The sequence below is a fragment of the Zeus faber genome, assembly GCF_960531495.2.
Source record: "Zeus faber genome assembly, chromosome: 13".
Taxonomy (NCBI): Eukaryota; Metazoa; Chordata; class Actinopteri; order Zeiformes; family Zeidae; genus Zeus; species Zeus faber.
This window is the reverse complement of record NC_137198.1, coordinates 31,417,430-31,442,787: the sequence shown is the minus strand read 5'-3', so window position 1 is coordinate 31,442,787 and position 25,358 is coordinate 31,417,430. Positions and strand designations below refer to the sequence as shown.

Genomic DNA, 25,358 nt, shown 5'->3' with positions numbered 1-25,358 from the left:
TCCTGGTGAGTTTCCTGATGTCTGCGACTACTTCTCTGGTGAAGGCTTTTGCCTCAGATGAGCGGTCTTTCCATTTGCCGTTATCAGCGAATACAGAGGCTATCGCATTCGCTGCTATGGGGCATGGTCTAGCTGGGCAACTTTGCCCAGTTAGCCGGTTGATCGTATTCCAGGCCCTACGACTAGAATGTGTGAAGTTGATGTTGTTTACTTCCTCCTCCCATCTAACCTTTCTCTTTTGCCCGAGAAGGTCCAGCAGTTGGCCACCACGGAGAGAGCGTTGGTCAGTGTCGGTGGCATTCAGGTACTCCTTGTACAGTTTCTCGCAGTCTTTATCCCAGCAAGGTACATGTGGGTCCCTGCGGCCTCTTGGGATGGAGAGCTTGGCAGCCTTGTTGAGCAGGATGCAGAAGGCGTTATAAGCTCCATTCACATTGGATGATGGGTCAGGTAGGCTTGCTGTTAATTTCCTGGTGAATTCTGAAAACTTTTGCCAGTTAGCCTTCCTGAAATTCCATCTTCTTCTGTTGAGGCTAGAGATGGCTAGCTTGATGTCACTGGAGATGATGATGGGCGAGTGACCAGATCTAGGGAACTTCTGTAGAACCATTCTGTTGCAGCGTCTGCTGATGTTGTTGGAGATAAAGGACAGATCAGGGCCTGTCCAGGTGCCGTGTCTGCCAGAGTAAAAGGTTCTGGGGTCCTTGTTGTCGAAGAGCAGATGAAGGTTGTTACTTTTGCCCAGTCGCTAGAAACAGAGCCATTTCTGTCAGTGTTTGAGTACCCCCATTTGATGTTCCTACAGTTAAAATCACCGCAGACAAAAGAGTTCATAGGGATGGTGGGGAGGAAGGATATATCCAACTCGGCAGGTGGTGGTTTGTAGATGTTGCAAAAGATGGTGCCCAGAGCTTCCATGGTGCACCATTCAATGGCAGAGTTAGCTGGAGATTGCTGGAGGGCTCTTGCATTTATTCCCTGTTTGGTGTAGCAGGCAATGCCGTGTTTGTTGTGACCTATGAGGCTGCTGAGGTCGAAACCATCGATGAGTAGCTTGTGTTCAGTGACACAGTGGGTCTCTTGTAGCAGCAGTATGTTCGCCTGATGTTGTTTGGCAATGTGCTGACTGAGATCACGCTTAGACCGTGTCAGGCCCTCTGCGTTCAGTTGCAGTAGACGCACTTCGGTGTTAGCCATGAGGCTCGTCTTGACAGACGCGTAGTGGGTACTGTACTGTTGAGGACTGAGGGCTGTTCATGTAGAATCTGTGTAGTACTAGTATGACTGGTTTTGTTGGATTCTTCGGTATCTTCAGATCGGGATCATCAGGGTCGTTGGAATCCGTAGCAGGGCCACCATGTGCAGGTACCAGTCTTGACCCCCTACGATGACCGCCTGACCCGGCGTGAGACCAACTTCAGGGACAACAACGACGACAAGCCGCAACTTTGCGCCGATGAACGCTATGCCAAAGCAGAACACGGACATGTCCCTGCACGACACCAACGACAAGTTTTCGCTCATCGCCAGCTACGTGCTATGGTACGCTGGCATACAGAGCTCCATCCACAAAATGTCGCAGGCGGCCGAGCACCTCAAGTTCATGGCAAGCAGCGTGGGCAACTGCCTGCGCGAGCTGAAGGCCAAGAAGTCGGGCAGCTGCCCGAGCAGCCTGGCCGTCATGACTGTGCACCAAGGCCTGAGCAGCTTCCCCACAGTGCAGACCATGCTGAACGAGGAACTGCAAGCTATTCATGATGAACTCTGTGCCCAACACGGTGGAGCTGACCATTGTGAACGACGCCATACTCATGCCCTCCGAGAGCAGCCGTGGCCAGCTGGCCTGACTACGACATGTGGCAGATCAACAGCACCGCGCCAGCACCACTGCGATAGCCACCGGCGGCGCATACATGTTCTTGTGTTTCAGTGGCAGGTAGTAGGATTTAATTCTCCACTCACAAGAAAAAGAAAGGACAAGAATGCCAAAATAAACTAGAACAGTGATTAAAAGACTTGCACTCCCAACAAGCCTACTCACCCACTGAGCAAATCTGAAAAGAGATCCGGACAATTACATCTCAACTTGATAATATCATCAATCAAAAGACACAATTCCTCTTGCAACGAACAAGAGTGAATTATTTTGAATTCAATGACAAATCAGGTAAATTTCTTGCCAATTAATCTAACTGCAATAGAGAAAAAAACTACAAACTACAACTATCACTACCAAAAACTACCACTACAACACTAAAACACAAAAAAAAACAGCAATCAAAGATCCACAGGGAATACAAATTTTCAGCCATCTCAGACTATTCAATAAACTTGGACTAAAACCACAGTCTTATCACTCAGTGAGGAAGACTGGAATGTAGCCCAGAAACTTCCCTTACCAAGGTATCTGACATTGCCCTTTGTGATGGTTATTGATATCTCCACCAATTTGTCAGATTTCTTTACCCTTAACTTTACTCCATTGCTCAAATTCATTGAAGAAGACCTCACTCAATGGAACAAATTGGCAGGTAAGCAGCGGTGAAAATTAATATTCTACCAAAAATAAACTATATATTTTCAATGACTGCAGCCCAACCAACAGTAATTTGGTTTAATACTCTAGACTCAATAATCAATAAATTCTATTGGAAACACAAGAATCCAAGATTTAAACTAGCACCACTACAGAAAAACAAAGACTGTGGAGGCCGAGCAGCCCCAAACTTCAGATACTACTATCTAGCAAACAATCTTCAATTTAAAATTAAATGGTTCCAACCAGAGCCCATTTCTAACTGAATCGATCAGGAAACATAACTGCTTTAAAAACCCATTTGTCGCAACTGTCAGCCTTGTGGAGATTCAGCAAACTTGGTTACACGCTTATCTCCAAACAAATTCACTCCAATCTGGTACAATCCAGATTTTCTGGTTAAAAACAGACCAATAGTCTTAAGGTCTTTAAAAACAACTTGCTTATAATTTTCCCAACAGTATCGGTATCAAAAGGTATAACAAATTAACAAACAATATCCTACAACCACCTCCGATGATACCACATCTTACTATAGGAAATTAAAAAAAAAAATTATCCAAAATAAACAAACATTTATTAAAAACAGATCAGACTTTGTCTTAACCCGCCTTGGAATGGGACAGAGACCTTGCTGTTTCCACTGATATCAACCTGTGGAAGCTTGCCTTAACGTTAACTTTTTCTATGACTGGGAATTTCAAAATGCAACTCATCCAATATAAGATTTTGCACAGCGCACATATCACCCAAAAAAATGTTCAAAATGGGTTTTCTGGATAAAGATGTTTGTTCTCATTGTTCGCTCAATACAAGCGATGACTAGGCTCTGACTCTGACTGTCTCTGGCCACCTATCCAAACATTCTGGACCAACATTACTAAGAAGCTAGGAACCCTTCTGGGTCACAGCATCCCAGTTTCCCCATCTATATGTCTCCTCGGCGACCTCTCCTCAGTTAACCCACCACTCAAACACCACCAACCCATTTCGATCGAACAATTATCAATAAAATAATATTTCTCAATTGGAAAAAAAGGGGGGGGGGCTGACATCAAGGTGTCCTGCACTGAGCACACTCTGCTACGGGGATGGGCGCTCGGGGCTTGCGGCTGGATGGGTCGTCTGGCCGATTGCGATTGCTCACCGGCATAGGCAGGGTGTCGGTCCGTCACCGCGGGACCTAGCTCCAGGGCAACAGTCTGCGCCTGGTGTCCAAGGCCCGGGTTCTGTGCCTTCAGCCGCGTCCTTTTCCACTTGAGGGTGTGTGTGCGCCTCAGAGGTGCAGGGTCTCCTCGCCGTCTCCAGGACTGTTTTATGCTCCTCGGGGGTGGGTGTGGGTGTTGCTCTGTGGGCTCCCGAACTCTCTGGGGGCTAGGGGTCTTCTGTGGCTGCAGGGCAGGGTACTTTGGGCTTTCCTGCGGTCGTGGGGTGTCTATATGGCCGAGGGAATGAGGGGTCTTTCCTGCTGCTTGGAGGCGCTATGATATAATAACGACCTCATTCACCAGAACCAATTGGGACAAGTCCCGTACACATAATATGCAGATGCACACAGAAACACACACACAGGCGGACTCATCACAGGCACCCACACCCCACTAGCAAACTCCTGGGTACATATCTCCTTTTCTCCCTCATTTACTGCCTAACTATGACAGGAAGAGGCCATGTCCCCTAATTGCAGTTTTCCTGGACTTAATAAACTTTTTTGTTGATACGTGTTGTCATCTGATGTTTCTATTTTTGTTTTTCCATGTACATGTTGTTTGGTCCTGTGTTTATTTGTCTCACCCGTGGTGATTTTCCCCCTCTTGGAGAAGTGATTACTTGTTTAAAGATCAAAACATGGTAAGATCATTCTCCAGACTAACTCTGTCCTAAATGCAACGGGACATAAATACTCTTGTTTTGCACATTTTTAACTGTACATTTTATACTCTATATAGATATGTTTATAACATATAGATATGTTCATATATATATTTATATATAAATATGTTTCTTAGTAATTATTATATGTTGTATGTTAATATGTTGTATGTAGATTTGGAGCTGTAACAAAATTAATTTCCCCCTGGCATTATTAAAGTATTTCTGATTCTGATCTTGATTGTTGTATGCCCAGCATGCTGACAGCACAGGTTAAAATAGTAAAATAAAATAAAAAACAAATAAACATTTGTAAAATAATTGTCCAGTTGTTAGGTGGAGCCACGGTTTCTTCTTTAAGCATTGCAGCAGGAAAAAGGCACTGGAGACTGGTGAAAATAGAAGCAAAGCATAGAGCAAAGCAGAGAGCAGAGAGAAAAGTTAGACACGTCTGCCCGGCACGGACAGACAACAAAAAAAAGCTGAAACAAATGATGTTGAAACTGACACCGGTCTGTAGACTCACAACAGGTCCGGAGACTTTATTATTATAGAAGATCATAAACTTATTATCTACAGACTTTACCAAGTCATAAATTCATTTAATTTTCATTAACAGAAATAAAAAAGTAAACAAATCGGATTAAATCGCTCTAAATCATTTGACATGCATGTTAAATGTGAATTTATCTTTCTTCTTTATTGCTATAATTGTCAGTGAAAGGGGTCATGTGCCATAATTATTGTTCCAGTTTTGGTCAATATTATGTTTTGTGAAATATATATTAGTTTCTATGTTTATTTGGTGAATATTACCCTCTTGGAAAAGCTATGATTAGTTGTTTATTGATCGAAACATGGGAAGATTGTTCTCCGAAGAGGGGAATTGGTGGTGGCCATAAATGTAGAACAGAAATGCTGTGCTGTTGTCATCCCACAGGTCGTCCAAAAGATGGAGTTATTGTAAGCGGTTCTTAATGATTAATAAAGCGTGGCTTTGTAGGTTGAGAACTTGAACTCCACCTGCAGATTAACTCTGTCTTTGATTTAATGGCATACAAATACCGTGTTGTATGCCCAGCTCAGCCCTGCTGACCTCACAGGTTGACAAACAAAAAAATTCTTATTGTACCGAGACCAAGCAGATGAAACTGAATAGCAGTGATTTTATTATCTGAAGAAATCAACATGTCAAAGTTATTTTACAGATGGCGATCTACTGCACAAATTAAAGGAGAACAGGATTTAAAGGGGCGTGTCACGACGAGTTACAGTCAAAGAATTTGACACTGAGATAAATTAAAAGCATAAACTTGTCGTTCATTAACAATCATATCAAAAGAATGCCTTCTGTGAAACCCATCAGAAATATCTATAAACGTAGTGGTAAAATACTCTAGGCATAATCTACCATGTGTTCCATTGGAAACAAGGAAAAAAAGGCAAATGGTCAGAGAAGTTTTTTCCTCTGGAAAAATTGGTCAGTGATAAATTCATTAAATCGCTTTGTTTCGTGGCTAAAGTTTTTGCAGATATTAGTAGAAACGATCACACAAAGCAGGCAAATGACACTTAACTTCACAACTTGTTCAACATATACAGGAAAAAAAACAACATTTTGTGTGAGTCCTGTAGGATTGCATCACAGTAAAAACTCCTGTGGTTTCACCAGCAGCATACAGCAGGTGTGTAATCAAGTGTTTTGGAGTCAGCCAAACGTGTGTCTTCAGTGCTCGTCTTTGTCTCTACTCTTCTTGTCCTTCTCGTCCTGCAAGGCAGTGCCTAGCTTCTTGATGAGGACAGACAGGACTTTGTCTAGAGGGTCCATGACGCCCCGCTGCAGCCACTTCGGGATGGTTGTCCTGGCATGATGGAAGCCCAGCTTCTGCAGGATGTAGTCTACGCCCACTGGGTCGATCTTTCTGCCTGTCCAGGAGATCAACCTGTGGAAGAATTAGCCTGTTTGTGATTTTCTTTAAACTCCTTCACACACACACACACACACACACACACACACACACACACACACACACACACACACACACACACACACACACACACACACACACACACACACACACACACAGTCTACCCATCTTCTAATGTCTACTTCCAAAGCACACATCGTCTGCTAAATGACGTAACGTCATGTTACATTAACTGTTGTTTAAATATTATTGTAATCAAGCTGGTCCCACGAACATGTGTGTGGAAATGTTCTGGCTTTGTGTGCAAAAAAAGCTGTTGCCTAAAATCACCAGTGGATTCAAGACGCCGGCGTACCAGACATATTTGTGTTCACCCATGTGCATATGTCGATGAATCTGAACCATTCTAAATTTGATTTTTCCATATAAGGAAGTTAATGCAGTAATAATGCAATAAAATAAGGGGTGGAGCCAAGTCATATAGAGCTGCGAATTGCACTGATTGGTGGTTTGCACCAGAGGCAGGGGATGCTGTGTCCCCCTCAGCCAACCAAAGACTATGAAGCTAATTATTATTGTGATTAAGTTTACCCTTGACAATGGCCATTTATTGTCGAATATTAATTCCATTTTATTTTAAATTTTTGTTTAGTCCGGACAATGAAGTGTTAAACTGTGCGCTTGTGCACAGTAAAATACACATCACAAACTGTGCACACGCATCATGTTTGACAGAGATAACCGTAGCTGAACTTAAGTATAAGTCAATTATTTTGGCAGGCAGAGGTGCAGTCTTTCTGACCTGAGGGTGGGCTCTAGATGCCAGGTGTTGCACATGAACTCCCTCCAGTCCACTGTAGTGTAGTTGATGCTGTCCTCTTCATCTCTGTCTATGAAGCTGTCGTCATGCAGGGCTGTGGGGCTTTTCTGGCCTGGTCTGGTTGCAAAAATACGAGGTGCAAAAAGGGCTGAAAGAGAAACACAGAACACATGAACAACGACTACCAAGATTCTTAGAATGGCTACTTATTGTAATTGTAATTTCGCTAAACAGGACTGACCACATCCCAAAACGGCGCATTTTGCAGCACTGTACTGTTGGCTGTGTGTGAAAAACATCAGAAATTCTCTTTTGTTCCAAAATTAGATTAGAGCAGAGTTATGTTCCTTAAATTGTTTTCTTTCAAACAGAGTTTGATTTCTAAATATTAGATTAGATTAAAAAGTGGAGGCTACATGCTCCATCAGCATTAGTTGAGTTACTCACCAACAAGTTGTTGAACAAACGGCGATCTTACGGTTCGCTTTGGTGCAAACATGCAGATCAAGATATTTGATATGCCGCATGATGTGAAACGTCAGAATGTGAAACCGTTTTGACAAAATAAGATTATAAAAGTGTATCGACTCGTGAATGACTACACCGCGTCTTCTTTGTGTGATAAAAAAATGTTGCGCTGACACTCCTTCAGAGGACACTAAAGAGCAGACGTCACTTCCGGAAACATTAATTTAAAGAAACAACAACAAATAAACAGAGGCCAGAAATTCACTCACTCACTCCTCTGTGAAAACACCATCTCCGTATTGTTATGGATTATTGTTGTTATGGCAGAAGCTCTCAATCATATTGTGGAATTGACAGCATGAGGTGGCAGAAAGGGGTGCACCCAGAAAACAAGAATTCCCAGAACGCAGATGTCTGGGAGGATTCCACAATTTGCATTCTGGGAATTGTTGTAACCTGATTTTCATGTAGGGCTGGACAATTTGGGAAAATAATCTAATTGCAATTTTTTATACCAATATTGCGATTGAGTATACGTTTTTTGAGTATAAGTTCCTTCTTCTCACAAAACACAAGCAATAAATTATTCTATAGTATGACCAACATGACCAACAAAACATTGGATACAGTCAACATATAAACTGCTCTTTCCTGTAGGCCATGCCTACGTGTTATGATGAAATTAGATGAAATTTTATGAATAACATATCTTTATTTAACAACAGTAGAATATAGATTTTTTTTTTTTTTACTTCAAGCCTTGTAATAGCTTGAATCTGAAAATGAACATTCGAAAAATATGCAGTGTTTCAGTAGAAATGTGTTATTTCTTTTATAAAAATGTTGCGGGCATATGTCCTCAGGTACAGCTTTATGCTCGTTAAAATAAAAAAAAGGTAAAAAAAACAAACAAACAAAAAAACCAAATAGAACACTGTTCTTGCCGGAGCACCTGGTCTTACAGGGGGTCAGCGCGGAGGTTCGGTTAAAACAATCGCTATCGTCGGGGGTGGTAAGAGAGTCACGAAGAAAGTGTCCCCGTTAAGCACGGTCTCATTCCATACGCACTTGTTTTGTTCCATAAAGAGACAAATACAAAAAAAACAACCCAATAAATGTAATGCCAGCCTTTGCAATTTTCAAAATTGTGTTCTACACTGCTCAAAAAAAAAAAAAAAAAAAAGGGAACACATAATCATTGCAATGTAACTCCAAGTCAATCACGCTTCTGGGACATCAACCTGTCCAGTTAGGAAGCAACACTGATTGTTAATCCATCTAACCTGCTGTTGTGCAAATGGAAATGAGAGGCAATGAGCAAGACAACCCCTATAAAGGAATGGTTCTGCAGGTGGTGGCCACAGACCATTTCCCTGTCCTCATCTTTTCTGGCTGATTTTTGGTCACTTTTGCATTTTGCCCGTTACCTCACCACTAGAGGGAGCATGAGGCGGTGTCTGCAACCCACAGAAGTTGCTCAGGTAGTGCAGCTCATACAGGATGGCACATCAATGCGTGCTTTGGCAAGAAGGTTTGCTGTGTCTCCCAGCACAGTGTCAAGAGCATGGAGGAGATACCAGGAGACAGGCCAGTACACCAGGAGACGTGGAGGGGGTTGTTGGAGGACAACAACCCAGCAGCAGGACGGCTATCTGGAGGAACAGGAGGAGTACTGCCAGAGCCCTACAAAATGACATCCAGCAGGCCACTAATGTGCATGTTTCTGCTCAAACTGTCAGAAACAGACTCCATGAGGGTGGTATAAGGGCCCGACGTCCACAAGTGGGGCCTGTCCTCACAGCCCAACACCGTGCAACCCGATTGGCATTTGCCAGAGATCACCAGAATCGGCAGATTCGCCATTGGCGCCCTGCGCTCTTCACAGATGAAAGCAGGTTCACACTGAGCACATGTGACAGACGTCAGAGAGTCTGGAGACGCCGTGGAGAACGTTGTGCTGCCTGCAACAACCTCCAGTTTGACCGGTTTGGCGGTGGGTCAGTGATGGCCTGGGGAGGCATATCCTTGGAGGGCTGCGCAGACCTCCATGTGCCAGCCAGAGGTTCCCTGACTGCCATTAGGTACCAGGATGAGCTCCTCAGACCCATTGTCAGACCATATGCTGGTGCAGTGGGCCCTGGGTTCCTTTTGATGCATGACAATCTTTGGCCTCATGTGGCTGGAGTGTGTCAGCAGTTCCTGCATGACGAAGGCATTGATGCTATCGACTGGTCTGCCCGTTCCCCAGAACTGAATCCAATCGAGCACCTCTGGGACATCATGTCTCGTTCCATCCAGCAACGCCACGTCGCACCACAGACTGTCCAGGAGTTGAGTGATGCCCTGATCCAGTGTCTGGGAGGAGATCCCTCAGGAGAACATCCGTTGTCTCATCATTAGCATGCCCAGACGTTGTAGGGAGTGCATACAGGCACGTGGAGGCCACACACACTACTGAGCTTCATTTTGAATTGTCTTGAGGAATTTCCACATAAGGTGGATCAGCCTGTGATCTGATTTTTCCACTTTTATTTTGAGTATGATTCTGAATCCAGACCTCCATGGATTAATGATTTTGATTTCCATTGATCATTCTTATGTTATTTTGTTCTCAACGCATTTCACTATGTAATGAATAAAGATTTTCAACTTGAATATTTCATTCATCGAGATCTAGGATGTGTTGTTCAAGTGCTCCCTTTATTGTAGTGTATTCAATTGCGATGTGGATTTGAATTAGATTAATCGTTCAGCCCTATTTTCATGTGCGCAATCTCAAATAGGTCACTTTCTTAAAAATGATCATTGCTATATAACAAAGGTAGGATATGGGAATGTTTAGAAGTTACAGAATAATAGAGGGGTCATGCTAGTAAAGTGAGCATGAACTAAGAATGAAAAAAACCCAACTTAAACTTAAAATGGAAGAATTAATTTTAATTATGCATTCGTCCAACAAATATTTCAGAAAAACACTTCAACATTATCTCATTGGAGTACAGCGCTATCCAAATGTAACTATTTAAGGCACTAATTGTGTTTATAAATGGGTTTTTTTTGTAGCAAAAGTCTGGAAATCCTTCTGAAACTTTAAAGCCAGATTTCTCAGAACTTCTGTTTTCAAAACCTTAATCTTCATTAAGTGATAATTTCCAAAATATTTGCTTGATTCCCACAAGTGAAACCTTGTATTGAAGCTCTGATTCTACAATTTCAGATTATGTGGAAAAAACAAAAATGTGAAATTTCGAAATGTGACCCTTAAGTATGCGAGGGGGTCACGAATATGGGCTGATTCAAACAATTTCCGAAACTACTCTTTATTTATGGAAAGATTGATATATTCTGAGAGAGCATTTTCCATATTACGGGTTGGATACTCAGTTATGATTGTTCGGCAGTTACCTGAAACAATTCTCCATTTCCCAAAACAACTGAAAACACAAACCCCAAATCCTGCAATATCAAATTAGAACAATATCCTGGATGTAAAGTACTATAATGTAAAATGTAAATTGGTTTGTTGCAAAAAACAATAAATTAATACGTGAAACCCTATGCAAATTCACAAATCATAAAAAATGAAAAAAAAATAAAAACATTCTACACAAGGCTTTACTGTGCTCCAGTGAAGATGATAATATCCTGTAAATACCTTTCTCCTTCTCCTTCAGGTAAGCTGACACCAGGTCGTGGAGGAACATAATAAGCTCGGCATCCATCGTGACGCAAATGTGGTCCGTGAACTCTGTGACCACACTGCACTCCACCTTGGGCTTGCTGTTGGAGTCTGGAAGTAATTTTGGCATATTGTATGTGGCAATTAATTTACTAACATATACAATCTACTGTTGGATAAATTGCAATTTAGCTTAAAGAGATTTAACTGATGGCATTACTGGACTACAAGTGTTGCTATAGTCTCCTGACATTTGCAGCAGTGTTGAGTGAATTAATCCATAATTTACACATCCAACTACGATTAGGTACTTTTATCTTATGACGTGATGTAGCATTTTAAGCTACAAACATTGTTCAAATCTGGCCAGCCAACCAGTCGGCTAGCAAGCTAAACATCAATCCGTTTTCATTTCATTGCTTCTCCATATTATTTTTTTCAGCTGTGATAATAACAATAACAGTCAAAGAAGCAAAAAATCAGCGCAGGTCAAGAAAGGGATAAAAAGTAAGATGGAGATACAAAATAAAATATAAGGCAAAAAAACAACCTGTACACATCTATCCACAGTTAACATGGATAGGTGACCTGGATGATTATTGCTCCATTTTCTTGGACATAAATTGAGTTGGAACCAATGCTTTGTATCCAGTTTCCTTGGAACTCATAGACAAACGCTCTATCCCCGCGTTTGAAATGGCTACTACGTGCTTCATGTTTGTGCTGTTGTCCAGTGTACATGAGTGAGTGTATGTGACTAAAAAAGAATGACCATCATCTAGTTGTGTCACTCCACACTTTTAGCAACTTGGAGATTGACAACAAAACTGCATAAAACATTTTGAGAATGAATCCTGCACCTCATAGTCGATGACTATAATGTACTTACTTATTTTTTCCATTTATTTATGGAGAGTCAATGATATTCAAAAGGAAACCATACCTGTGAGAGAAGGCTCGTCTGGGTCCTGCACGTGGATGGACTTGAAGTCCAGCTGCATCCTGGGGAGCGCAAAGATGGTCTCTGTTTCATGGTTGTAGCTGGATGAGCCGCGGAAGCTGCTGAGCAGACTGGAGCTTTTGGCAGCTGATCCACTTTCCTGGTTGTTGGCGTCCACATTCCTCAGCAGGTTCAACTCTAAAGATTATTTATAGATTATTTATGTCCAAAGTGACTCCCAATGGGAACCCAGTGTCCAGCACAGCCTTTGTCAGTTGACTTCATTAAGAACAAGCCACATTAATGCATTTCTTTAAAGGTCCATATTATGAAAAACTCACTTTTTAAGTGCTTGTAAACGTACATATTGGTCTCTGATAGGCCTACTATCACACAAACTGTGAAATAACACAACCCAGTCAGTGTTTTGTAGGCAGACTAAGTCAGAAAACATTTGATTCAACAAGTCATTCAGATTTTGCCGTATGCCAAATCGCCAAAATTGCCTCCGAATATTGATAGTTAACCAACCCATATTTAATTTCTGCTCTAGCCTTTTGTGAACCCCTTGCATGTAACTTTCTCCTCGTTACCATTTGTAACGGGGGTGGTAGCTCAGGCGGTAGAGCTGGTGGTCTAGTGATCTAAAGGTTGCTGGTTGGATCCCAGGCTCCTGCTAGCATGCTGTAGTGTCCTTGAGCAAGACACTTAACCCCTCATTGCTCCTGATGGCTGCGTCCGTCGGTGTTTGAATAATTGTAAGTCGTTTTGGATAAAAGCGTCTGCTAAATGCAATGTAATGTAATGTAATTTTCCTCCCCCCCTTACGACAAAAAAATGGCGGTGTTGTTGCCAGACTAAAACTGCTCAAAAAAGGAGTTCAGTTTGTTGGCTAGGGAGGCGTCCACACTTGTGGCTAGGTAGAACTGCTGTTGCAGTTCTTAATAGTCCGCAGCCCCTACCACAAGCATCTGGTGTCCCGTTGCTCTATCTGTCGCTCCACTCTGTCCCTATACATCCATTTAGCGTCTTTCACCGCCCTCCGCAGATTGTACAACGCCACTTTGTAATTGTCCATATTACTGGATACAAAACTGTCTTTGAAAGCTGCCGTGTGAGCATTCAGAGCGCCACGGATGGATTTATGGATCTATGGTTTCTGGTTCAGAAATATCCAAATTTTCACCGTGGGAACAATGCTGTCCGCTAACATGGCTATAAAGCACGTAGCTACCTCTGTAAACTTACTGACGTCACTGGAAGTTGACTGGAACATGCCTCAGGCTACGTCAGTACGAGCGTCCTGAAGCGCGGCCTCTTGATCGATCAGACCCCCGCTTTATGCCCCCCTTCACTAGCATTCAGCGCGCAAAGCACGGATTGTAAACAGGGACCAGAGCAATGGCTACGTGGTCCGATTTAACGAAAGCAGGGAGCGAGACGGTCTTGTATACGTTCTTGTACGGTGTGTAACAGTGGTCCAAAGTTCTATCTCCCCTGGTAGCACACGTGATGTGTTGATGGAAATTAGCCAGAACTTTTTTAAGGTTTGCCTTGTTAAAGTCCCCAGTCACCACCACAGCTGCGTCGGGATGTTTGTTCTGAAGGTCGCACAACACATCATAGATAGTGCTGTGTCGGTGTGCGCTTGCGGTGGAATATAAACCGCTGTGATGATGACTGTGCTGAATTCCTGTAGGAGGTAGAATGGATGGCATGAGATGGTCAGATGTTCCAAGTTCGCCCAGCAGGAGCTGGAGAGAGTCTTGATGTTGTTGGAGTTACACCAGCGACTGTTTATCATGAGGGAGACGCCTCCACCCTTGGATTTCCCTGACTCCTCCGACCTGGCGGCGGCGGCCGACAACCGGCTGTATTGTATAGATTTGTGTTCCTCTTTTTTTTCTCTCAATGTATTTTCAAAACCAACCAAGTTTGATTTATTAATAGTAGATAAATGTTAACGTGTCGAGTTAAATATTCCCGTTAGATTTCATGGGGAAACACAGTTCACTTACCAAGACACTGAACGGCGCTGAACAATGCTGATCGATCGTTTCCTTTAAAGCGACTGCCAGGTGAAGATCATCCCTCCATATTCCATATGATGTGAAGTCACAATGTGAAACCATTTTGATAGAGTTCAATCTTTAAATCGTACTACTTTTACACACACACCTGGATACATTGCTGTGTAGGCCGGCGTAACCTGCGAAGAAGAAAAGCTGACGTCACTTCCGTAAACAAGACGAGGAGCCTTCGGTTTCACTTGTCTGTGAATCTTTCATCTCCGTGTTGTTATGGATTATGAGAAGCGGCGGCGGCAGCTCTAAATCATACCGCGGACCTTAATCTGACCAGTGCGATAGAGCCTAGTCAGTGTAAGCAGCGCGTACTGGACTACATTTTCCGCGATGATAGTCAGTTCTCCGACAGCGTTGCTGAATCTGATATATGTGTTATCCTGGACTTGGAGAACATTTCAAACAGCGGATTTCAACCTGAATGTGACAATGAAACCGAATATTTTCAAGAACCACCGGAGGAGACCGACGACACGCCTGTTGTTGTAACAACAGAAGAAGTTTCTACAAAAAGCGTTTTTTACATCACGAAGAAATGCGTTTGGAGAGGGAGGTCTACACTCCAAGAACACCTGTGAGCACCTCAGTCTCTCTTTGGGTGGTCATTTTCACCCTGCGAGCAGCTACATCAAGATGCATTACAGTTTTGACTTCGCTCAACAGGTTAGTTGTGGTCTAAAGAAGTGATGTAAACTTTGGCTATTTATTACATTACATTTCATTTAGCAGACGCTTTTATCCAAAGCGACTTACAATTGTTCAATCCGCAGCCATCAGGAGCAATTAGGGTTTAAGTGTCTTGCTCAAGGACACTACAGCATGCTAGCAGGAGGAGTCTGGGATCGAACCAGCAACCTTTAGATCACTAGACCACCAGCTCTACCGCCTGAGCTACCATCCCCGTTACAAATGGTAACGGGGAGAGAGTTACATGCAAGGGGTTCACAAAAGGCTAGAGCAGAAATTAAATATGGGTTGGTTAACTATCAATATTCTGAGGCAATTTTGGCGATTTGGCATACGCACATTTATATATTATATATAAATATATGTTAATATATGTTAAATAAAAGCATTTTTAAAAACAAAGATGTTCTGTGTCGATGACAGCGGGGTGTCCAGCGGCCATGTGGCATTGTCTGAATGGGTCCAAGTGTTTGAAACTTTGAGGGTGATTATCTCAGAAGCACAGTTTGCCACACCCTCGTCATTAACAAGCCATAGCTTCTTCCGTTGTAACAACAACGGACATATCGTCGGTCTCAACCGGTGGTTCTTGAAAATATTCTGTTTCATCGTCACATTAAGTTTGAAATCTGCTGTTTGAAATGTTCTCCAATTCCGGAGTAATATCAGATTCAGCATCGCTGTCGTTCTCCGTGCCACTGTCGGAGAACTGACTATCATCGCTGAAAATGAAGTCCAGTACACGCTGCTAACACTGCCTTGGATCTATCGCACTGGTCAGAATGAGGTTCAAAATATGATTCAGAGCTTCCGCCACCTGCTTCGCATAATCCATAACGATACAGAGAATCAAGTTTTCACAGACAAGTGAGACCGAAACACCCCCGTGCTGTGCTTTAACCGTCTGTTTACGGGAATGACGTAGGTGCGTGCCGCGAACGTTTTTTCTTCTTCGCAGTTTCACAACAGTGGCTCTGTGTGTGTAAAGAGTAGTACGATTTAAAGGTTGAATTGTATCAAAACGGTTTCACATTGTGACTTCATATCATATGGAATATGGATGAATGATCTTCACCTGGACGGTCGATTTAAAGGAAACGTTCGATCGGCGTTATTCAGCTCTGTTCTGCATCCCGGTAAGTGAACAGCGTTTCTCCATGTAATCTAACAGGAATATTTAACTCCATGGTTTAATATTTTTCTACTATTTATAAATCAAAGTCGGTTTTGAAAATATGTTGAAAGATAAAAAAGCCACAAAAGAACACAAATCTGGAAAAATCTAATTTTCCTCCAAAAAAGGTTTTTCCAACTTATTTGACTACTCCTAGCCATTTTAGAAATGCGCAAGATGGCGAGTTTTGCTGTGGTGGGACACATATGACAAAAAACAATTTAACTTTGAAAGATGACCTCTGTTCAGGGTTCAATATAAGGACAATATCTCAGGTAATGGGTTAGGGATAGAGGTGAAAATCGGAAATCTCTCGGGGGTTTTTGTGAAGTTAGCGCAATCTCATCGCGACACTCCAATTGAATGAATGGGCATGTCAACAGTTGAAATTAAACACGCCCTGTCAGGACACATGACAGGGAGGGGGAACTCCAGCTGATTGGCAGCCGGCTGGGAGCCGCCTGGTGGTTGGCTGGAAACTGGCTAGAAGCTGGTTGCAATTCGGCTGTCAACCAGCTGGGACAGCCCTCTTCAAGTGGCTCCTACTGTATGACCGCTCTACGTCATTGAGTTATTATTTAGCCTCTCCCCAAAAATCCAGACCACAAGAATGGTGAGAAACAATTTAACGGTCTCCACAATTCAATAGTACATCGTTCAGTCTTTTCACATGTTTTTAGCAACTACTTTATAATATGTATGACATTTTTAGAGAATAATCACTGAATTCAATCAACAGGGACTGTAACAATACAAGGAGGAGCCACTGTGCTCAATGCAACATTGGGCAGCGAGCAGCAGGACTTTAAAGCTCTAACATAAGGTCTGATGCAGTGACAGGGTGAGAAACACCCTTGACTACAGCACTACTGTAAGGTCCGATGTAGAAACATCATGAGAAACACCAAAGACTACCAATTTAAATAATTTTAACACCAGGACCAATTCTTAAATGTTTCTGAACTCAAATCTGCACATGGGGAGACGAGAGCAACCTGTGGTAAATAACCCGCAAAAGAAAATATTGGTGTTATGCAAAAGTGCACCACGGCCAATTAGGCCCACTTTCAAATATGGAAAAAACATGCACATACCAGTCTGCCTGGTTTTAATCAAAAGACAGCAATCTGAAACGGCCATTGGTAGTCTCTGGAGGATGAAAAACCCGTAGCTCCCACCACAATGGTTACAAGACTCCCAGCGACACAGGCAGCTTAACCAAAATATTCACAAATGTTACAGCCCAAAATATTATCTGCTGAAGATTGCAAGAAGATGGTGGGGGCCATTTCCTGAGTGCATGCATCTTTTATACTGGGGTTGTGTGGCTGACTTCATCCAGGTCGTCACAATTGACTTTGTTGGTGAGTTTATTGACATCCTGGTGCTAAAGCACTGCCACTGGCAGTTAGGGATTACTAGGATTACCTTCATTCCTCATGGCTGTGACGTAGCTGAACCACTCCTTGACAGTGGCCACTCCGTGCGGAGGGTTCTCATGGCGCCGGCGGGTGATCTTTGTGATGGTGGCCATCGGGCTCTCCAGGGCGCCACATGGCTTGGTCACCATGGTGTTGTGGCCCAGATGGAAATCCAGCGTCTGCACAATGTAAGTGGAGTCATCATTTGAACCTGGTGGGAACAGAACATCGATTTTGTATTTGGTTATTGGTTACAGGACAAAAAATACATCAACACCCTTTAGAGACTGTACACAGTGATAACTGTTGTGTTTTTGGCATCTTGAGGCTCACCGTCCTCCCAGATCTTCTGTGCCTCTGTCCAAAAAGCAATGTTGGGCTCTTCCAGGTGGAACAGTGCCCAGGACTTGGAGCGAAAATTGGGTCCGTGAAAGCAAGCCAGAGTCATGTGATTGCCATGCAGGCTCATCGAGCCGCCGAGTTGAACAGCGTCCTCAGGGAGTGGCATCTGGAAGAGGGAGATGTGGCAGCCAGCGACCACCTTCAGCACTCCGGGCCAGTGGCGGTGGTGGGCCGCATCCATGTCTGAGACAGTGAGTAGAGTGATGTTGAGAGAGGAGGGTGTTAGGGTGAACAAGAAAATATTTAAAGTTAGGAATAGGTTTGCTATTTTTCGACCCAGGCTTTACCAAGTGTTGGGTCTTAACTGTAAATAGCCTAACTCACTAAACGCTTTACTACTGAGAAACATCGCTCTGCTGCTGCTTCTCACTATGCTTAAATGCAGTCAAAATTAATTTAAAATTACAATTTAAAAAATGGGGCTTTAAAAAAAATATCTAATCTTTTAAATAATCTTTTCATTATAGTCACACATGCCTAAATGTGTTTAACATTTTATGTTTCACATTTACATCACATTTTGCAATAGCCACCGTACATTCAAAGCATGGCATAGGCTACAGCAGGTTGCTTGCATATAGTAGCTAGGATACAATAGTCTTGCGTTAGCACACATGTAGCCCAAATGCTGATTTGTAGAAGTGTAATACCACCAATAAAACCCTGAAAACCTGATAGAATTCATGGTTTGTGACCATTTTTTTCTATCTAACAAATACAAAATGTCCCATTTTCACCGGGTCTAGAGATATAACCTATGATGAGATCCAGGAGTGCAAACTTACAGAGTTCTGCAGCTCCCTTCTCAATATTGACCACAGGGGTTTTAGGAGGGAGGTAGGAACCAGGCCCCCACGTAGAGAGCGCCCTCTTGCTGGTGTCAAACTGCTGAGTGAAGAACTCCTGCAGTTTCATGCCGATCTTGATGAGGTCCGGTGTGGTGGACCGTGAGATGATGACTTGGAAAATGTCCCATTGCAGGTCGCCGTGGACAAAGATTTCACTGTATGGATGGAGGGATAAAAATTGAAGGTGAGAATACAGTAATACACAGGATGTGATGTTAAATCCCAGTGCAGTTTAGTCAGGCCAAGCAACTTCATACACCAGGCCCTATGCTTCAGAAGAGTAGCTCAGGTATACCTTATGCCATTAAAAATCTCCATAAACTAGCTCCAAATGGCTTAGTCGGCTACCAAGTGATCAGGTTATCAACTGGGCATACTTTCACCAATGTTTGAGTGAATTAGGCCAACTACACCTTGAGAAGGCTCAACAGTGAGTTCTGGCATCACAGAACTTAACCCCTCATTCTACCACTACTCCATGTACAGTGATTATCTTTAACTACCGTCAAAGTTCGACTGGACTGGTAGTATTGAAAGCCTTCCGTTCTACTAAACCATGCAAATGTTACACTATTTCATGTCAAAAATTCTCCTGCCATTTTTTGGGATGAAGCTGACATATATATTTATTTAATTTGCATCCTTTCTATTTATTCATTATAATTTCTTTCTTTCAAAAAGGAATGAATGAACATGTGAATACATGTGTTTCATTCATTTATTAAAGAAATATTTAGGGCTCTGAAAATTATGATCAATTACGCGATTAATTTAAAACATTTAATGTAATTGAGGCCACACTATCTTTTTCCTCCATTTTGTTTACTTCTCGTGACTGGCAGTGTTTGCTGCCATCCTGGCCAGTGATGGAGATACACAAGAATTACATCTTTTTATATTTAAAAAACACACTTTCAATTTCACTTTAAAATGTAATGCGTAATGCGTCTTTGGTCAAAACAAAAAAGTAATCTGTACAGTTTACAAAGCCAAATTTATTCAACACAGAAGTCATTCATCTTTGATCTCTCATCTCAGAGCAAAATACCGAGCATGTTACTACTATGGTAAAGAAAGAAATGAATGCAAAGATTAAGATGTTCCATTTTTTTCTTTGAATCTGTGCTGTCAGCATGTTGGGCATACCACACAGAGTATTTATATGCCATTGCATTTAGGACAGAGTTAGTCTGCAATTTATTTATTAATTCTTAAATCATCAAGAACTGCTGCAATAACTCTGTCCTGTGTATGACCTTTAAGATGACAAGAGCACAGTTTTTGGTTATACAGATCCACCACCAATCCACTCTTTGGAGATCTATGTTACCATGTTTGGATCTATAAACAACTGACCACTACTCCAAGAGGGGGAGAAAACATTGGACAAACTGTGTGTGACTGTGTGTATACTGTATATAGTTTTTATTGTCATTGTTAATTATATAAGCTAGAGCGGTCATTTCTCTAGCCACAGGCTTAGATGGAACGCTTCAGGTGTTTTATATTGACGGCCATCAGACTGTTAAACATCGCCTGCGACCCCTGCACCAGGCAACTGTGCTTACAGTGCAACTGCTGCCACTTGCAGTATTGGGCTCATTTGTTAAGATACAGTGGTGCTACCTCATATTAACTTGTGTAGATTGACATGTACATATAGGTTATTTCTTATCTCATTTAAGTTTGTATCTCTTCCTTTTTCTGAAACGCCTGGATTTCCCTCCAGTGATTAATAAAGGCTTAAGATATCCTATCTTAAATGACTGCCCTAGCGTACATGGTCTGCCTGTACTACATATGGGAGAGTGTGTTTTTTATATTTTTAATATTAATTTGATGATTGAGTGATTAATTTGATGATTCTATGCTTAAATATTGATGATTAAGCCTCAGTCTTGAGGGGAAAAAAGTGGTTAACTGCAAATAATCACAGCAATTCAGAGCAAATCTTATTAATCCATGCAACACTCTATACAGATATGTTGTTAACAAACAATGACAAAACAATTTGGAGGCGGTAACTCAAGAATGGATCAAATGAATGTCATTGTGTTTTGTACCTTTTCTCAGAAAGGGTGGTGTCAACAGTGCACAGGTTCACCTTCCACTCATCTTGAAGCTGGAGATCGGCATTGCTAAACACACCCATGAGGATGCTGGAGCCCATATAGTCTACACGGGCCTCCGTGGAGCCCATGGTGATCTGGATCTTGTGGCTGGGTTGCTGATTCGGGTGCTCGGAAATGTGAGCTTTTAAAACAAACAAAATAAGAACAAAAGCTCACAATCTCACATATCATTAGAAAAGACTGGCCCTGTGTCCAAAATGGCATACAAGCATACTATTAAGTGTTTTAGCGTTGAGTATGTCCGAATAGTATGCTTAAACAAAGTACCATAATGACATTAACAGCGGTGGAAGCATTCAGTCCTTTTACTTAAGTAAACGTCCAAATACCATGACACTAGGAAGAGTTCCACATTGACATTTCTACCAAAAGTAGAGAAGTACTTGACCTTAAGCAAACATAAAGTATTGACAGTAAAAGCATTTGTCATGTCCAGTGCTCTGATATAACAGCCTACAACACGGTGTAAAGTGCCTACTCGGGATGTTAATGATTAACTGTTTAACGTGGCTAACACAGCTCTCTGCGATTGGGGTGCACTGAGAGCCGTGTTCATGTATAAAAAATATAATTAGGATTCCCCTTATTTACAGATGTTGGCAAATTTGTTAGTACCCTTTACAGCTCATTGAAACAATATTTCATTCCTCCTGAAAAGTGATGATATTAAAAGCAATTTTCTCATGTATACCTGCATGCATTTGGTGTCTTGATTTAAAGATAGATTTAAATATGTCATCGAGTAAACCAAAGAAACTGTGAAGAGATAAGTTATTGCAAAAGAGATCAAGTGTGACCTACCGAAGCAAAACTTGCTATCTCGCGCATTTCTTAAATCACCAGGAACAGCCAAATAAGTTGAAAAAACCTTTCTAGAAGGAAAATTAGATTTTTCCAGATTCGTGTTCCTTGGTGTTTATGTTTATCTCTCAACATGTTTTTAAAACAAAGTTTGATTTTTAAACAGTAGAAAAATGTTAAACTGTGGAGTAAAATATTCCTATTAGATCACATGGGAAAACAGTTCACTTACCGAGACGCTGAACAGCGCCGATCAATCGTTTCCTTTAAATCGACAGTTCAGGTGGAGATCATTCCTCCACATTTCATGTGATGTGAAGTCACAATGTAAAACCGTTTTAATAAGAGTTCAACCTTTAAATCGTACTACTTTTACACAAACACAGAGACATTATTGGGTAGGGGGCGAACACCAACGAATAAGTAATGCTGACGTTTGTTCCGTAAACAAGACGAGGATCCTTCGGTTTCACTTGTCTGTGAAAACTTTCATCTCCATGTTGTTATGGATTACGGGTTGCGAACATCCAAATCATATCGCGGACCTTAAGCCTCTGGAGTCCCTGCTGAAGCGTTGATTTTGGTGTGGTCTGATATTTATCTAAATATAATCAACTTTACTTACTCCAAAGTGGTTGATATACACTGACCGGCCACTTTATTAGGTACACCTAATAAAGGTGGCCCAAGCCACCTGTGTTAAGCAATTGGCCCAAGCCAATTGCTTAACACAAATAGCTAATCAGCCAATCACATGGCAGCAACTCATTGCATTTAGGCATGTAGACATGGTGAGGATAACTTGAAGTTCAAATCGAGCTTCAGAATGGAGAAGAAAGGGGATTTAAGTGACTTTAAACGTGGCATGGTTGTTGGTGCCAGACGGGCTGGTCTGAGTATTTCAGAAACCGCTGACCTACTGGGATTTTCACGCACAACCATCTCTAGGGTTTAAAGAGAATGGTCCGAAAAAGAGAAAATATCCAGTGAGCGGCGGTTGTGTGGGTGAAAATGCCTTGTTGATGTCAGAGGAGAATGGGCAGACTGGTTCGAGACGATAGAAAGGCAACAGTAACTCAAATAACCACTCGTTACAACCAAGATATGCAGAATACCATCTCTGAACGCATAACACGTCGAACCTTGAAGCAGATGGGCTACAGCAGCAGAAGACCACACCGGGTGCCACTCCTGTCAGCTAAGAACAGGAAACTGAGGCTACAATTCACACAGGCTCACCAAAAATAGACAACAGAATATTGGAAAAATGTTGCCTGGTCTAGTGAGTCTTGATTTCAGCTGCTACATTCAGATGGTAGGGTCAGAATTTGGCGTAAACAACATGAAAGCATGGATCCATCCTGCCTTGTATCAACGGTTCAGGCTGGTGGTGGTGGTGTAATGGTGCAGGGGATATTGTCTTGGCACACTTAGTACCAATTGAGCATGGTTTAAATGCCACAGCATACCTGAGTATTGTTGCTGACCATGTCCATCCCTTTATGACCACAGTGTACCCATCTTCTGATGGCTACTTCCAGCAGGATAATGCACCATGACACAAAGCTCTAATCATCTCAAACTGAAGAAGAACAATCTTTATTTGTCACACAGCACACCACACTACAACAAATGCACACGCGCGCGCGCACACGCACACACACACACACACACACACACACACACACACACACACACACACACACACACACGCTTTGGATGGTGGCCGGTGAAATGAGGCCTCTGCATTTAACCCATCCTGGCTTGTCCTTCCTCCGGGGGCACAGCCAGGAGCAGTGGGCAGCATACGTGGATGCACCCAGGGACCAGGTGATGACTGTCCATCGCTGGATCCATCGCTGGTCAGACGATAATGTGTGCATGTTTTTGGGGGGGGGTCCTTACTGACGTTAGGTGGAGGAAACCCCATGTGAGCACGGGGAGAACATGCAAACTCCACACAGAAAGGCTCGTATTTGGGAGATAACCCGCCGGAGCACGGTGCCAACAGCGCCATGTTCAAGAAACAACATGACAATGGGTTCATTGTACTCCAATGGCCTCCACAGTCACCAGATTTCAATCCAGTAGAGTATCTTTGAGATGTGGTGGAAGGGGAGATTTGCATCATGGATGTGCAGCCGACAAATCTACAGCAACTGCATGATGCTATCATGTCAATATGGACCAAAATCTCTGAGGAATGTTTCCAACACCTTGTTGAATCTATGCCACGAAGAATTAACGCAGCTTTGAAGGCAAAAGGGGGTCCAACCCGGTATTAGCAAGGTGTACCTAATAAGGTGGCTGGTGAATATCTATATGAAGGAAAATCACAGCTACGATGATATGCCATCAATAATTTGGTCAGTATCATTATGCAGCTTATAGATAGATCTAAAACACACACGCTATAAAGAGTATGTTTTTGAATTTTGTGTTGCTACCAGAAATGTTGTCATAGCACACACTAGAATATATTGACTAACTGTTTTGTCCAAACAAAAGTTCTTCATAAAGGTCTTGGGTATATAATGGCGTCAAAATAGTTGATCAAATCTGATGTCTAAATAGGTTTTATCACAACTGCTCACAAGTTGATTTCAGTTGACCCAAGGTGTGAAATGAGCCATTAGACCTTCAAATTCATGACCCCCTGGTGGGGGCCATTAGAGGTGTCGATCTGGAATGAAGGAATGAAGCTGTAGGCTAATGTAAGAAATGTAAGAAAGAATGTTTTTGTTTTGAAAATTTTATTGAAAACGTCACACAAACTAGATACAAAAACTCAAAAATGGTTTTAGGTGAAGGGTGAGAAGTGCAACTCTAGAACCAACAATCATGTTCAAGTCAAATGAAAATCTGAATTCATGAACAAAACGGCCTGGTAGCTGGTATAGGTGCAAGATGATTTTATGTGGCAGCTTGTAGAGGTGCTCTCATACTGTAAAAACAAATTTAAAAAAAAGTAAGGAAATGTGATATTTACAGCAAAAGCCGCCGTCTCGCGCATTTCTAAAATTGCCAGGAGCAGCCAAATAAGCCAAAAAAAACCCTTTCTTGAAGGAAAATTCGATTCTTCCAGTTTCGTGTTCCTTTGTGTTTTTTTTAATCTCTCAACGTATTTTCAAAACCAACTTTGATTTATAAATAGTAGAAAAATGTTAAACCGTGAAGTTAATATTTTCTTTCGATAACATGGGGAAACACAGTTCACTTACCGAGACGCTGAACAACGCAGATCGATCGTTTCCTTTAAAATAACCGTCCAGGTGAAGATCATTATTCCATATTCCATGTGATGTGAAGTCACAATGTGAAACTGTTTTGATAGAATTCAACATTTACACACACACAGAGACAAAGTTATGGAGGAGGCGTGTCACTGACGTCACCGTCAGTTCCGTAAACAAGACGAGGATCCGGTTTCACTTGTCTGTGAAAACTCTGTGTTGTTATTGATTACGAGAAGTGGGTGGAGGAAAATCCAAATCATATTGTGGACCTAAATCTGACCAGTGCAATAGATCCAAGTCAGTTTAAGCAGCACGCACTGGACTACATTT

The 25,358-nt window shown here is 42.2% G+C and overlaps 1 protein-coding gene across 1 annotated transcript in view; it reads right to left on the bottom strand.

The window, feature by feature from the left end:
- Positions 1-4,921: 4,921 nt before the first annotated feature.
- Positions 4,922-25,358, bottom strand: part of kiaa1109 (KIAA1109) — a 193,542-nt gene continuing 173,105 nt past the window's right edge. The window contains 8 exon segments of the mRNA XM_080012365.1: positions 4,922-6,351; positions 7,139-7,304; positions 11,280-11,414; positions 12,247-12,441; positions 17,617-17,820; positions 17,943-18,194; positions 18,797-19,014; positions 20,923-21,112. Of these exon segments, the coding sequence (XP_079868491.1) occupies positions 6,135-6,351; positions 7,139-7,304; positions 11,280-11,414; positions 12,247-12,441; positions 17,617-17,820; positions 17,943-18,194; positions 18,797-19,014; positions 20,923-21,112 (1,577 nt within the window). The 3' untranslated portion in view covers positions 4,922-6,134.